Here is a 16,818-nt window from a genome sequence, read left to right on the forward strand (position 1 = left end):
TCATACTGGCCCCCCGTGGGAAACGAACCCACAACCCTGGCGTTGCAAACGCCATGCTCTACCAACTGAGCTACAGGGAACTGTAGCTGACAGTCCAGAGACAGACGGGTCTTATCAACCCAGCGCTGCTCTCTCTCATTTCCTCTGTTATGGATCTGTAACCGTGGAGACAGAGGGTGTTCTGCTGTAACTACAGACTGTACTTTACTAACCACTGGCTGCTACAGCTGGTCTCCATGGTAACCACTGGCTGCTACAGGTGGTTGCTGTAGCGATTTGCTATGGTAAGGGCTGCTGTACGGTGTCTCTTTATTGTTTAAAGGTGCTCTATGAAGCCACAAAGTGATAACTTATTGTTTATGATGATAACCTGAGATAGCTAATGGCATGTTGCATAGAACACATTTAACCAGAGAATATACTGTATGTAAGCCACAGGCAGGTTAGTTCTAATATGGTCTAAACTTAAGGATGTCAAAGATCATTAAATAGATAATTAAATAACCTCTCAACAGGGCACTTGGTTTGTCTGTAACAAACAAACACACACACACACCTACACACCTACACACCTACACACACACACACACACACACACACACACACACACACACACACACACACACACACACACACACACACACACACACACACACACACACACACACACACACACACACACACACACACACACAGAGAGAGTGGAGGCTGTGTGGGTTGTTGGAGAAGGCCAGGCACAGTCATCAAGTAAATAACATCAGACGCGCACACACGCACGCACGCACGCACGCACGCACGCACGCACGCACGCACACACACACACACACACACACACACACACACACACACACACACACACACACACACACACACACACACACACACACACACACACACACACACACACACACAGGCACACAGACACACACACACACACACACACACACATACACACACAAACATGTTTAGCACCAAAATGCAACCTTCCCTGACTTCACCAGAAGCTACAGTATTATGACCGGATAAACAGTACGTGGTGACGTGAATAAACAGTACAGTGGCAGCCCAGAAGCCAAAAGGGTTGAAGGAGAGACGAAGTGGGCAGGGTTACCTGTGGAACTTCCTGGTTGGGTCCTTGGCGTGGTCCAATAGCAGCTGACAGGGTGAGAACTAATTACGATAAACATCCTCATGATGATGTATCATCCTTAAAAGTAACACCTAGACAACACAGTTAGAATCAGTCACCTAGACAACAGAGTTACAGTCAGTAACCTACACAACAGTTGCAGTCAGTAACCTAGACAACAGTCAGTTACAGAGAGTCATCTAGACAACAGTCAGATAGTCAGTCTCCTAGACAACACAGTTACAGTCAGTCTCCTAGACAACACAGTTACAGTCAGTCTCCTAGACAACACAGTTACAGTCAGTCTCCTAGACAACACAGTTACAGTCAGTCTCCTAGACACAACAGCTACAGTCAGTCACCTAGACAACACAGTTACAGTCAGTCTCCTAGACAACACAGTTACAGTCAGTCTCCTAGACAACACAGTTACAGTAAGTCACCTAGACACAACAGCTACAGTCAGTCACCTAGACAACACAGTTACAGTAAGTCACCTAGACAACACAGTTAGTCAGTTATCTAGACAACATTGTTAATCAGTCACATAAACAACAGACAACTACAGTCAGTAGTTAGTAGACAAATAATAGTAGACAAAATACATACTTTCAGTCACATAGACAAAACAGTTACATTCAGTCACCTAGACAATAAACAGTTAGTCAGATAACTAGACAACACATTTACAGTCCATTACCTATATAATGTTCTATCAAAGCTTATTATCCAAAGTTATATAAACTTATCATACACATTCATTTAATTGATTATGCACTCTTTCAAATTAAAATTACCCTCTGCTCTTTGTTCATAAAATAGCCTGTTGTTCCATATACCTCGATGCCATCTGGTGAACAAAAAATGGTTGCATCGAGTTTACTTAAAAGGTCTCTTCCCATGAACGCCATAGTAGTTGTAGCGTTTACTATAAATTAATGTTGAAAATTAATATCCTCCTAATCAATTTGTAATGGGAGAGATATATGATCACTTTGCATAGTTCCACTAATTCTGGACTTCCTGTTTACTTAAAGGACACCTTCAACCTCTCTAGGTTTATTCTGGGAGTTAGGGTGCGGTTGGGCAGGAGTCCAATTTCCTCTCTCTACCTCCCTCGAGTATTACGGTTCCCTTGTTTCAACAAAAAATTCCATAATTGTATTTGCTAATCTATTGTTTAAATCAACCTTTTGGTTCTGGTTGATTATTGTAAATATCATTTTATATTCCTTGCTCTCTAGTAGATCTAATTATTTCAATGTTTATTCGTCCTGTATGACCTCTAAACTTTCTTTCTGCCGGTTCAAAAGCTCTACCAAACCTTTGTAACCACAATGCCATGCATTCCTCGCGCCACCGTTTGATCTCAAAGTTATTTATTTTAACTATAGGAAACATGTATGTTGACCTGAGTTTAGGGAATAGCCCACGTGGACTGACTCTTTTCATAAAGGTAGATTATGTTGCTCCATTACCAAATGACCTAATATCATAACTGACTTTTCCTCCTTCCTTATTATATTTACCAGCCATTGTAAACACATTAAGTCCCATAATTGATACACCTCTTTCATATAATCTAAATCCCATAATTTATACACCTCTTTCATATAATCTAAATCCCATAATTTATACACCTCTTTCATATAATCTAAATCCCATAATTTATACACCTCTTTCATATAATCTAAGTCCCATAATTTATACACCTCTTTCATATAATCTAAGTCCCATAATTTATACACCTCTTTCATATAATCTAAATCCCATAATTTATACACCTCTTTCATATAATCTAAGTCCCATAATTTATACACCTCTTTCATATAATCTAAATCCCATAATTGATACACCTCTTTCATATAATCTAAATCCCATAATTTATACACCTCTTTCATATAATCTAAGTCCCATAATTTATACACCTCTTTCATATAATCTAAATCCCATAATTTATACACCTCTTTCATATAATCTAAATCCCATAATTGATACACCTCTTTCATATAATCTAAATCCCATAATTTATACACCTCTTTCATATAATCTAAATCCCATAATTTATACACCTCTTTCATATAATCTAAATCCCATAATTGATACACCTCTTTCATATAATCTAAATCCCATAATTTATACACCTCTTTCATATAATCTAAATCCCATAACTTATACACCTCTTTCATATAATCTAAATCCCATAATTTATACACCTCTTTCATATAATCTAAGTCCCATAATTTATACACCTCTTTCATATAATCTAAGTCCCATAATTTATACACCTCTTTCATATAATCTAAATCCCATAATTTATACACCTCTTTCATATAATCTAAGTCCCATAATTTATACACCTCTTTCATATAATCTAAATCCCATAATTGATACACCTCTTTCATATAATCTAAATCCCATAATTTATACACCTCTTTCATATAATCTAAGTCCCATAATTTTTACACCTCTTTCATATAATCTAAATCCCATAATTTATACACCTCTTTCATATAATCTAAATCCCATAATTGATACACCTCTTTCATATAATCTAAATCCCATAATTTATACACCTCTTTCATATAATCTAAATCCCATAATTTATACACCTCTTTCATATAATCTAAATCCCATAATTTATACACCTCTTTCATATAATCTAAATCCCATTCCGGGTTCTTATGGCTGTATTATCCATTATACCTGTAATTGATCCCTTTTAAAACTACCGTCTTGAGGATACTCATTATCTGTCCATGCTGATAATTCACTAAGATATGGTTCCACATAGAAAAATCCTAATTTACTTAACATCCATTTGCAAATTATTTGATTTATATTACTTTTACAAGAGACTTGTTCTAAATGCAGATTTGTCTGTAATAATTCCGTCATTTCCAGTCTCTCTCTTGGAGTTAAATGAAGCTCTGCTTTACTCTTAATGGTGACTGTTTTTCCAGATACCGGTCTACTAAGCTGGCCATTCATTACTACTATTAGTTCATGCAATATTAGTAATCAAATACTTAAATCAAATCTCAATCTTGATCTGTATTAAAATGTAATTTGCCTATTTTGTCTTTGGTGCTATGATTCAACATGTTACTGCTCCCTCTCCTGGCCATTTTGAGTAATTTACAAGGGACTAATTCTCTCATAGGGCTTTTATAACACGGTTGAGGCCTTGAACCTTTTCACATCTATCTCTTTATTCTGTTTCCTTGAGGACTCGAACCTCTGAACAATGTTTATTCTTTCATCACAGGACTTGAACCTATTTATCACACCTTATAATCTCGTCATCTTGAGGACTCGAACCTCTGACCTATTTTATAATGTTTCTTTTGACTTTATTGGACTCAAACCTATTATATAATGTCATACCCTTTATAATCTCGTCATGTTGAGGACTCGAACCTCTGACCTATTTTATAATGTCATACACATTAAAAGACCCTAAACCCAATCCTGTTAAACCCACTCTCCTTCTCCTCCTTTGTTTTTAGTCATTACTCTGATCTGATCTAATCCTGCTCAGAATCATAGCACCCTGTTATTGTCTAATTTGATCCCTCTACTTATATCCATTATACACCTCAACACCCTCTACTTATATCCATTATACACCTCAACACCACTCATCGTCCCCCTTTAAAATATATATATTTTTTTAAATGTTCGTTACAGCTTAGCTTTACCACAGGTAAGCAGAGTTTGACATAATCAAGTCTGCTTCCCTGTTAGTTCGGCTGTGAACTGCATCAAGTCTGCTTCCCTGTTAGTTCGGCTGTGAACTGCATCAAGTCTGCTTCCCTGTTAGTTCGGCTGTGAACTGCATCAAGTCTGCTTCCCTGTTAGTTCGGCTGTCTGCTTCCCTGTTAGTTCGGCTGTCTGCTTCCCTGTTAGTTCGGCTGTCTGCTTCCCTGTTAGTTCGGCTGTCTGCTTCCCTGTTAGTTCGGCTGTGAACTGCATCAAGTCTGCTTCCCTGTTAGTTCGGCTGTGAACTGCATCAAGTCTGCTTCCCTGTTAGTTCGGCTGTGAACTGCATCCTGTTCGTTTAGACACCAATCTGCTATGATGAGTTTCTGGTATTGAGAAGTTCAGGATGCAAGAGAGTAGGTTACACAGATGGAGATTGGATTCAGTCATTATTTGATGGTCACAATATTGGATTCAATGATAGGGGGTATGGACATAGCCTCCTGCCATCTGAATGACTTCCATACAACATCTCTCAGCTTATATAATGCACTTCCAATCTATTCTTATCTTACACAGTTGCTAGCCATCATTGCCTACTTGGTATCATGTGGCACCCTAGCCAGGCCATTCCATCACGCACCCATCCTAAGATTAGCAACAGTGGCCCCCAATCTATCTTGGCACACTGAAGTTCTGTTACTCACTTGTGACACCAATAACACATTTCTTATCCTTGTTCTCTGTCCACATACAGATTATGATTTAACCATTCATGAATGAATCACAAATCATCATAACAACAACCGAGTTACAGTCACCTGGACAACAGGGTTATAGACAGTCACCTAGACAACATACAGTTACAGACAGTCACCTAGACAACAAACAGTTAGTCAGTCACCAAGACAACACAGTTATAGTCAGTCACCTAGACAACAGACAATTAGTCAGTCACCTGGAAAACAAACACATATTCAATCACCTAGACAACACAGTTACAGTCTGTCATCTACACAACAGAGTTACTGTCAGTCACCTAGACAACACATTTACAGTCAGTCACCTCAAGAACACAGTTAAAGTCAGTCACCTGGACAACAAAGTTAGTCAGTCAACTAGACAACATACAGTTAAAGTCAGTCACATTTACGTCACAGTTACAGTCACTCACCTGGAGAACACAGTTAGTCAATCAATGGACAAAAAACATTTATTCAGTCACCTAGACAAAAGTTAGTCATTCACATAGACAACACATTTACAGTTAGTCACCTAGACAACAGATAGGTAAAGTCAGTCACTGAGACAACACACTTACAGTCAGTCACTTAGAAAACAGAGATACAGTCAGTCCCATTGACAACAGAGTTATAGTCAGTAACCAAGACAACATAGTTACATTCAGTCACCTAGACAACACAGTTAGTCAGTCACATAGACAACAGAGTTACAGTCACCTGGACAACAGAGTTATAGTCAGTCACCAAGACAATATAGTTACATTCAGTCACCGAGACAACACAGTTAGTCAGTCACTTAGAAAACAGTATTACAGTCACCTAGACAACATAATGACAGTCAGTCACCTAGACAAAAGACAGTTACAGAAAGTCACCCAGACAACAAGACAGTTACAGTCAGTCACCTAGACAACACAGTCACAGTCAGTCACCTAGACAACACAGTCACAGTCAGTCACCTAGACAACACAGTCACAGTCAATAACCTAGACAACACAGTTACAGTCAGTCACCTAGACAACACAGTCACAGTCAGTCACCTAGACCACAAACAGTTAGTCATTCACCTAGATAACACAGTCACAGTCAATCACCTAGACAACAGAGTTACAATCAGTCACCTACACAATAGAGTTACAATCAGTGACCTAGACAACACAGTTAGTCAGTCATGAAACAACACAGTTACAGTCAGTCAACTACACAACAGGGGTTACAGTCAGTCACCTGGACAACACATTTACTGTCAGTCACTTAGACAACAAACTTACAGTAATCTAGACTACATCATTATTGTCAGTCACCTAGACAACAGTGTTCTAGTCAGTCAAGTAGACAATACATACAGTCAGTCACCTAGAGAGCACAGTTAAAGTCGGTCACCTTGACAACAAATTTACAGTCAGTCAACTAGACAACATACACTTACTTTGAGTCACATAGACAAAATAGTTACATTCAGTCACCTACATTTACATTTCAGTCATTTAGCAGACACTCTTATCCAGAGCGACTTACAGTTAGTGAGTGCATATATTTTCATACTGGCCCCCCAAGGGAATCGAACCCACAACCCTGGCGTTGCAAGCGCCATATTCTACCAACTGAGCTACACGGGACCTAGACAATAAAAAGTTAGTCATATAACTAGACAACACAGTTACAGTCTGTTACCTAGACAACACAGTTACAGTTAGTCACCTAGACATCAGAATTACAGTCACCTCGACAAAATAGTTATAGTCAGTCACCTGGACAACAGAGTTAAAGTCAGTCACCTAAACAACACAGCTACAGTTAGTCACCTAGAGAACACACAGTTAGACTGTCAGCTAGACAACACAGTTACAGTCAGTCTCCTCAATGACACATTTAGTCAGGTCACCTAGACAGCACAGTTACATTCAGTCACCCAAACATAACTTTTAGTCAGTCACCTAGACAACACAGTTACAGTCAGTCACCTAGACAACAGACATTTAAAGTCAGTCACATAGACAACAAAGTTACAATCAGTCAACTAAACATAACTTTTAGTCAGTCACCTAGACAACAGTCAGTCAGTCACCTAGACAACACAGTAACATTCAGTCAACTAAACATAACTTTTAGTCAGTCATCTAGACAACACAGTCAGTCAGTCAGACAACACAATTAGTCAGTCACCTAGACAACACAGTTAGTCAGTCTCCTAGACAACACAGTTAGAATCAGTCACATAGAGAACAAACAGTTAGTCAGTCAACTACACAACACTGTTAAAGTCAGTCATGTAGACAACCTAGTTAAAGTCATTAACCTAGACAAAACAGTCACCTACAAAACACAGCAACAGTCTGTCACCTAGACAACATAGCTAAAGTAGGTAACCTACAAAACAGTCACCTAGGCTACACAGTTAGTCCAGTCACCTAGACAACAGACAGTTAAAGTCAGTCACATAGACAACACAGTTACCGTCTGTCACCTAGACAACACAGTTAATCAGTCACCTAGACAGCGTAGTTACAGTCACCTACACAAAAAAGCTACAGTAAGTCAACTACACAACACAGTTATAGTCAGTCACATTGAAAACACAGTTACAGTCAGTCACCTAGACATCAAAAGGTTAGTCAGTCACCTTGACAACATAGTTGCAGTCAATCACCTAGACAACAGAGTTACAATCAGTCACCTAGAAAACAAACAGTTAGTCATTCACCTAGATGTCACAGTCAGTAACATAGACAACACAGTTACAGTCAGTCATGCAGACAGCCCAGTTACAGTCAGTCACCTAGACAGCAGAGTTACAGTCACCTAGACATCAAAGGTACAGTCAGTGACCTAGACAACACAATTAGTCAGTCACCTACACAACAGGGGTTACAGTCAGTCACCTGGACAACACATTTACTGTCAGTCACCTAGACAACAGACTTACAGTAACCTAGACAAAATCATTATTGTCAGTCACCTAGACAACAGTGTTGTAGTCGGTCACCTAGACAACAGTGTTCTAGTCAGTCACCTAGACAACAAGTTACATTCAGTCACCAAGACATTTACATTTACATTTACGTCATTTAGCAGACGCTCTTATCCAGAGCGACTTACAAATAGGTGCATTCACCTTATAGCCAGTGGGCTAACCACTTTACAATGACTTACCTAGACAATAAACAGTTAGTCAGATAACTAGACAACACATTTACAGTCCATTACCTAGACAACACGGTTACAGTTAGTCACGTAGACTACTTTTTTTTTGGGGGGTGGGTTGGGGTAAGGGTGGTGTAGAAGGATTACTTTATCCTATCCCAGGTATTCCTTAAAGAGGTGGGGTTTCAAATGTCTCCGGAAGGTGGTGAGTGACTCCGCTGTCCTGGCGTCGTGAGGGAGCTTGTTCCACCATTGGGGTGCCAGAGCAGCGAACAGTTTTGACAGGGCTGTCAGTCACATAGACAACACAGCTCCAGTCAGTCACATAGACAACACATTTAAACTAAGTCATCTATAAAACACAGTTTAAGTCACCAAGACAACACCGTTTTTCAGTCAACTAGACAAATGACAGTTAAAGTTAGTCACCTAGACAACAGTGAAAGTCAGTCACATAGACAACAGTGAAAGTCAGTCATCTAGACAACACCGTTTCAGTCAGTCACCTAGACAACACAGTTAGTCAGTCACCAAGACAACAGAGTTAAATTCAGTCATATCTACAACACAGTTACAGTCAGTCACCTAGACAACAGAGTTAGTCAGTCATCTAGACAACAGAGTAACAGTCACCTACACAACCCAGTTACATTCAGTTACCTAGAATACAGTGTTACAGTCAGCTAGACAAAATAGTTCTAGTCAGTCACATAGACAACAGAGTTGCAGTCAGTCATCTAGACAACACAGTTTTAGTCAGTCACCTAGACAACAGACAGTTAAAATCAGTCACATAGACAACACAGTTACAATCAGTCACCTAGAAAACCCAGTTACATTCAGTCACCTAGAATACAGTGTTACAGTCAGCTAGACAAAATAGTTATATTTAGTCACCTAGACAACATAGAGTTAAAGTCAGTAAGATAGATAACAACGTTAGTCAGTCACCCTGCAACAGAGTTACAGTCACCTACACAACACAGCTACAGTCTGTAAACTAGACCACAAACAGTCAGTCACTCAATTAGACAACAAGGTTACAGTCAGTCACGTAAACAACCCAGTTGCAGTCAGTCACCTAGAAAACAGAGTTACAGTCACCTAGACAAAAGAGTTCTAGTCAATCACATAGACAACACAGTTACAGTTAGTCACCTACCCAACCCAGTTAGTTAGTCACCTAGACAACACAGTTAGTCAGTCACCTAGACAGCGTAGTTACAGTCACCTACACAAAAAAGCTACAGTAAGTCAACTACACAACACAGTTATAGTCAGTCACATTGAAAACACAGTTACAGTCAGTCACCTAGACATCAAAAGGTTAGTCAGTCACCTTGACAACATAGTTGCAGTCAATCACCTAGACAACAGAGTTACAATCAGTCACCTAGAAAACAAACAGTTAGTCATTCACCTAGATGTCACAGTCAGTAACATAGACAACACAGTTACAGTCAGTCATGCAGACAGCCCAGTTACAGTCAGTCACCTAGACAGCAGAGTTACAGTCACCTAGACATCAAAGGTACAGTCAGTGACCTAGACAACACAATTAGTCAGTCACCTACACAACAGGGGGTTACAGTCGGTCACCTGGACAACACATTTACTGTCAGTCACCTAGACAACAGACTTACAGTAACCTAGACAAAATCATTATTGTCAGTCACCTAGACAACAGTGTTGTAGTCGGTCACCTAGACAACAGTGTTCTAGTCAGTCACCTAGACAACAAGTTACATTCAGTCACCAAGACATTTACATTTACATTTACGTCATTTAGCAGACGCTCTTATCCAGAGCGACTTACAAATAGGTGCATTCACCTTATAGCCAGTGGGATAACCACTTTACAATGACTTACCTAGACAATAAACAGTTAGTCAGATAACTAGACAACACATTTACAGTCCATTACCTAGACAACACGGTTACAGTTAGTCACGTAGACTACTTTTTTTTGGGGGGGTGGGTTGGGGTAAGGGGGGTGTAGAAGGATTACTTTATCCTATCCCAGGTATTCCTTAAAGAGGTGGGGTTTCAAATGTCTCCGGAAGGTGGTGAGTGACTCCGCTGTCCTGGCGTCGTGAGGGAGCTTGTTCCACCGTTGGGGTGCCAGAGCAGCGAACAGTTTTGACTGGGCTGAGCGGGAACTATGCTTCCGCAGACAACATTGTTAATCAGTCACATAGACAATGGACAACTACAGTCAGTCAACTACACAGCAGACACTTACATTCAGTCATCTAGACAAGAAACAGTTAGTCATATAACTTTACAACACAGTTACAGTCCATTACCTAGACAACACAGTTACAGTCCATTACCTAGACAACACAGTTACAGTCCATTACCTAGACAACACAGGTACAGTCAGTCACCTAGAGAACACACAGTTAGACTGTCAGCTAGACAACACAGTTAGTCAGTCACCTGGCAACAGAGTTGCAGTCAGTCACCTAGACAACACAGCTGCAGTCAGTCACGTAGACAACACAGTTACAGTCAGTCACCTAGAGAACACACAGTTAGACTGTCAGCTAGACAACACAGTTACAGTCAGTCACTTTCGATAACACATTTAGTCAGTCACCTAGACAGCACAGTTACATTCAGTCACCCAAACATAACTTTTAGTCAGTCACCTAGACAACAAAGTTACAGTCAGTCACCTAGAAAACAGACTGTTAAAGTCAGTCACATAGACAACACAGTTACAGTCAGTCACTTAGACAACACATTCACAGTCAGTCAGCTAGACAACACAATTAGTCAGTCACCTAGACAACACAGTTACAGTCAGTCACGTGGACAACCCAGTTGCAGTCAGTCACCTAGACCACAACCAGTTAGTCTCTCAACTAGACAACCCAGTTACAGTCAGTCATCTAGACAACACAGTTACAGTCAGTCATCTAGACAACCCAGTTGCAGTCAGTCACCTAGAAAAAATAGTTACAGTCACCTAGACAAAATGTTCTAGTCAGTCACATAGAAAACAAACAGTTAGTCAGTCACGTAGACAACCCAGTTACAGTCAGTCACAAAGACAACACAGCTCCAGTTAGTCACCTAGACAACACAGTTAAACTAAGACACCTGTAAAACACAGATACAGTCACCTAGACAACACAGTTTGTCAGTCACCTAGACAACAGACAGTTAAAGACAGTCACAAAGACAACACAGTTAGTCAGTCACCTAGACAACACAGTTAGTCAGTCACCTAGACAACACAGTTAGTCAGTCACCTAGACAACACAGTTAGTCAGTCACCTAGATAACACATTTAAACTAAGTCACAAAGAAAACACAGTTACAGTCACCTAGACAATAGAGTTACAGTCACATACACAACACAGCTACAGTCAGTCAGCTAGACCACAACCAGTCACTCAACTAGACAACACGGTTACAGTCAGTCATTTATAAAACATAGTTACGGTCACCTATACAAAAGAGTTCTACATTTACATTTTAATGTTCGTCATTTAGCAGACGCTCTTATCCAGAGCCACTTACAAATTGGTGCATTCACCTTATAGCCAGTGGGACAACCACTTCACAATTTGTTTTTTTTCTTCTCTTTGGGGTGGGGTAAGTGGGGGTAGAAGGATTACTTTCTCCTATCCCAGGTATTCCTTAAAGAGTTGGGGTTTCAAGTGTCTCCGGAAGGTGGTGAGTGACTCCGCTGTCCTGGCGTCGTGAGGGAGCTTGTTCCACCATTGGGGTGCCAGAGCAGCGAACAGTTTTGACAGGGCTGTCAGTCACATAGACAACACAGCTCCAGTCAGTCACATAGACAACACATTTAAACTAAGTCATCTATAAAACACAGTTTAAGTCACCAAGACAACACCGTTTTTCAGTCAACTAGACAAATGACAGTTAAAGTTAGTCACCTAGACAACAGTGAAAGTCAGTCACATAGACAACAGTGAAAGTCAGTCATCTAGACAACACCGTTTCAGTCAGTCACCTAGACAACACAGTTAGTCAGTCACCAAGACAACACAGTTAAATTCAGTCATATCTACAACACAGTTACAGTCAGTCACCTAGACAACAGAGTTAGTCAGTCATCTAGACAACAGAGTAACAGTCACCTACACAACCCAGTTACATTCAGTTACCTAGAATACAGTGTTACAGTCAGCTAGACAAAATAGTTCTAGTCAGTCACATAGACAACAGAGTTGCAGTCAGTCATCTAGACAACACAGTTTTAGTCAGTCACCTAGACAACAGACAGTTAAAATCAGTCACATAGACAACACAGTTACAATCAGTCACCTAGAAAACCCAGTTACATTCAGTCACCTAGAATACAGTGTTACAGTCAGCTAGACAAAATAGTTATATTTAGTCACCTAGACAACATAGAGTTAAAGTCAGTAAGATAGATAACAACGTTAGTCAGTCACCCTGCAACAGAGTTACAGTCACCTACACAACACAGCTACAGTCTGTAAACTAGACCACAAACAGTCAGTCACTCAATTAGACAACAAGGTTACAGTCAGTCACGTAAACAACCCAGTTGCAGTCAGTCACCTAGAAAACAGAGTTACAGTCACCTAGACAAAAGAGTTCTAGTCAATCACATAGACAACACAGTTACAGTTAGTCACCTACCCAACCCAGTTAGTTAGTCACCTACCCAACCCAGTTAGTTAGTCACCTACCCAACCCAGTTAGTTAGTCACCTAAACAACACAGTTAATCAGTCACCTAGACAGTGTAGTTACAGTCACCTAGACAAAACAGCTACAGTTAGTCACCTAGACAACACAGCTACAGTTAGTCACCTAGACAACACAGTTACAGTCAGTCACCTAGACAATATGGCTAAAGTCAGTCACCTAGACAACACAGTTACAGTCAGTCACCTAGACAACACAGCTACAGTTAGTCACCTAGACAACACAGTTACAGTCAGTCACCTAGACAATATGGCTAAAGTCAGTCACCTAGACAACAGTTACAGTCACCTAAAGAACACAGCTACAGTCAGTCAGCTAGACAACCAAGAGTTAGTCGGTCAACTAGACAACACGGTTACAGTCAGTCACGTAGAAAACCCAGTTACAGTCATTCACCTTGAAAACAGAGTTACAGTTACCTAGACAAAAAAACTTGTTTTTCAACCACTCCACAAATTTCTTGTTAACAAACTATAGTTTTGGCAACTTTATGCGTGACACAAGTAATTTTTCCAACAATTGTTTACAGACAGATTAATTCACGTAAAATTCACTGCGTCAAAATTCCACTGGGTCAGAAGTTTACATACATTAAGTTGACTGTGCCTTTAAACAGCTTGGAACATTCCAGAAAATGATGTCATGGCTTTAGAAGCTTCTGATAGGCTAATTTACGTTTACATTTAAGTCATTTAGCTGACGCTCTTATCCAGAGCGACTTACAAATTGGTACATTCACCTTAGGATAGCCAGTGGGACAACCACCCTTTTTTTATGGGGGGGTAGAAGGATTACTGTTATACTATTCCAGGTATTCCTTAAAGAGGTAGGGTTTCAAGTGTCTCCAGAAGGTGGTCAGTGACTCCGCTGTCCTGGCGTCGTGGGGGAGCTTGTTCCACCATTGGGGTGCCAGAGCAGCGAATAGCTTTGACTGGGGTGAGTGGGAACTGTGCTTCCGTAGAGGTAGGGGGGTATAGCAGGCCAGAGGTGGATGAACGTAGTGCCCTCGTTTGGGTGTAGGGTCTGATCAGAGCCTGAAGGTAAGGAGGTGCCATTCCCCTCAGAGCTCCGTAGGCAAGCACCATGGTTTTGTAGTAGATGCAAGCTTCAACTGGAAGCCAGTGGAGTGTGCGGAGGAGCGGGGTGACATGAGAGAACTTGGGAAGGTTGAACACCAGACGGGCTGCAGCGTTCCGGATAAGTTGTAGGGGTTTAATGGCACAGGCAGGGAGCCCAGCCAACAGCGAGTTGCAGTAATCCAGACGGGAGATGACAAGTGCCTGGATTAGGACCTGTGCCGCTTTCTGTGTAAGGTAGGGTCGTACTCTGCGAATGTTGTAGAGCATGAACCTGCAGGATCGGGTCACCGCTTTGATGTTAGCGGAGAATGACAGGATGTTGTCAAGGGTCAAGCCAAGGTTCTTTGCACTCTGGGAGGAGGACACAATGGAGTTGTCAACCGTGATGGCGAGATCATGGAGTGGGCAGTCCTTCCCCGGGAGGAAGAGCAGCTCCGTCTTGCCGAGGTTCAGCTTGAGGTGGTGATCCGACATCCACGCTGATATGTCTGCCAGACATGCAGAGATGCGATTCGCCACCTAGTTATCAGAAGGGGGAAAGGAGAAAATGAATTGTGTGTCATCTGCTTAGCAATGATAGGAGCGACCATATGAGGATATGACAGAGCCAAGTGACTTGGTGTATAGAGATAATAGGAGAGGGCTGAGCCCTGGGGGACACCAGTGGTGAGAGCATGTGGTGCGGAGACAGATTCTCGCCACGCCACCTGGTAGGAGCGACCTGTCAGGTAGGAAGCAATCCAAGAGTGAGCAGCGTTGGAGATGCCCAACTCGGAGAGGGTGGAGTGGAGAATCTGATGGTTCACAGTATCAAAGGCAGCAGATAGGTCTAGAAGGATAAGAGCAGAGGAGAGAGAGTTAGCTTTAGCAGTGCGGAGAGCCTCCATGACACAGAGAAGAGCAGTCTCAGTTGAATGACCAGTCTTGAAGCCTGATTGGTTTGGATCAAGATGGTCATTCTGAGAGAGATAGCAGGAGAGTTGGCTAGAGACGGCACGCTCAAGAGTTTTGGAGAGAAAATAAAGAAGGGATACTGGTCTGTAGTTGTTGACATTGGAGGGATCGAGTGTAGATTTTTTGAGGAGGGGTGCAACTCTCGCTCTCTTGAAGACGGAAGGGACCAGGTTGAGTTGATGAGCGAGGTGAGGTAAGGGAGAAGGTCTCCGGAAATGGTCTGGAGAAGAGAGGAGGGGATAGGGTCAAGCGGGCAGGTTGTTGGGCGGCCGGCCGTCACAAGTCGCAAGATTTTATCTGGAGAGAGAGGGGAGAAAGAAGTCAAAGCATAGGGTAGGGCAGTGTGAGCAGGACCAGCGGTGTCAATTGACTTAATAAATGAGGATCGGATGTCGTCAACCTTCTTTTCAAAATGGTTGACAAAGTCATCCACAGAGAGGGAGGAGGGAGGGGGAGGAGGAGGAGGAAATTTAGAGTGGTAGAAAGTGGCTTTAGCAGCAGAAACAGAGGAAGAAAATGTAGAGAGGAGGGAGTGAAAAGATGACAGGTCCGCAGGGAGTCTAGTTTTCCTCCATTTCCGCTCGGCTGCCCGGAGCCCTCTTCTGTGAGCTCGCAATGAGTCGTCAAGCCACAGAGCAGGAGGGGAGGACCGAGCCGGCCGGGAGGATAGGGGACATAGAGAGTCAAAGGATGCAGAAAGGGAGGAGAGGAGGGTTGAGGAGGCAGAATCAGGAGATCGGAGGGAGAAGGATTGAGCAGAGGGAAGAGATGATAGGATGGAAGAGGAGAGAGTAGCGGGAGAGATACAGCGAAGGTGGCGACGGCGCATTACCATCTGAGTAGGGGCAGAGTGAGTAGTGTTGGAGGAGAGCGAGAGAGAAAAGGATACAAAGTAGTGGTCGGAGACTTGGAGGGGAGTTGCAGTGAGATTAGTAGAAGAACAGCATCTAGTAAAGATGAGGTCAAGCGTATTTCCTGCCTTGTGAGTAGGGGGGGACGGTGAGAGAGTGAGGTCAAAAGAGGAAAGGAGTGGAAAGAAGGAGGCAGAGAGAAATGAGTCAAAGGCAGACATAGGGAGGTTAAAGTCACCCAGAACTGTGAGGGGTGTCACGCCCTGGCTCTGGGGACTCTTTAAGGTTGAGCCAGGGTGTTAGTTTCTATGTTTAGTTTTCTAGGTTTCTGTTCTAGATCGTTGTATTTCTATGTTGGCCAGGGTGGTTCCCAATCAGAGGCAGCTGATTCTCGTTGTCTCTGATTGGGAACCATACTTAGGCAGCCTGTTGGCACTTTTGTATTGTGGGATCTTGATCCATAAGGTTTGTGTTTAACCCTAGGACTTCACGTATCGTTTATAGTTT

At 41.8% G+C, this 16,818-nt stretch overlaps 1 protein-coding gene across 1 annotated transcript; it reads right to left on the bottom strand.

The window, feature by feature from the left end:
- Window positions 1–914: 914 nt before the first annotated feature.
- On the bottom strand, window positions 915–4,588 carry LOC121552860. The gene is made up of 2 exons (XM_041865943.2): window positions 2,734–4,588; window positions 915–2,697 (listed from the first exon to the last, which is right to left on the bottom strand). Exons 1-2 carry the CDS (start codon window positions 3,568–3,570, stop codon window positions 2,578–2,580), a joined length of 957 nt encoding a protein of 318 aa, XP_041721877.1. The 5' UTR covers window positions 3,571–4,588; the 3' UTR covers window positions 915–2,577.
- Window positions 4,589–16,818: the final 12,230 nt, after the last annotated feature.

Source organism: Coregonus clupeaformis, chromosome 36 (assembly GCF_020615455.1).
Source record: "Coregonus clupeaformis isolate EN_2021a chromosome 36, ASM2061545v1, whole genome shotgun sequence".
NCBI lineage: Eukaryota > Metazoa > Chordata > Actinopteri > Salmoniformes > Salmonidae > Coregonus > Coregonus clupeaformis.

What these genes read in the sequence shown, in the direction of transcription:
- LOC121552860 (XM_041865943.2), bottom strand. Translation starts at nt 3,570, where the DNA reads ATGAAAGAGGTGTATAAATTATGGGATTTAGATTATATGAAAGAGGTG. An exon ending in ATTTAGATTATATGAAAGAG is followed by an intron (nt 2,698 to 2,733) that starts GTGTATAAATTA and finishes TATATGAAAGAG; the next exon opens with GTGTATCAATTATGGGACTT.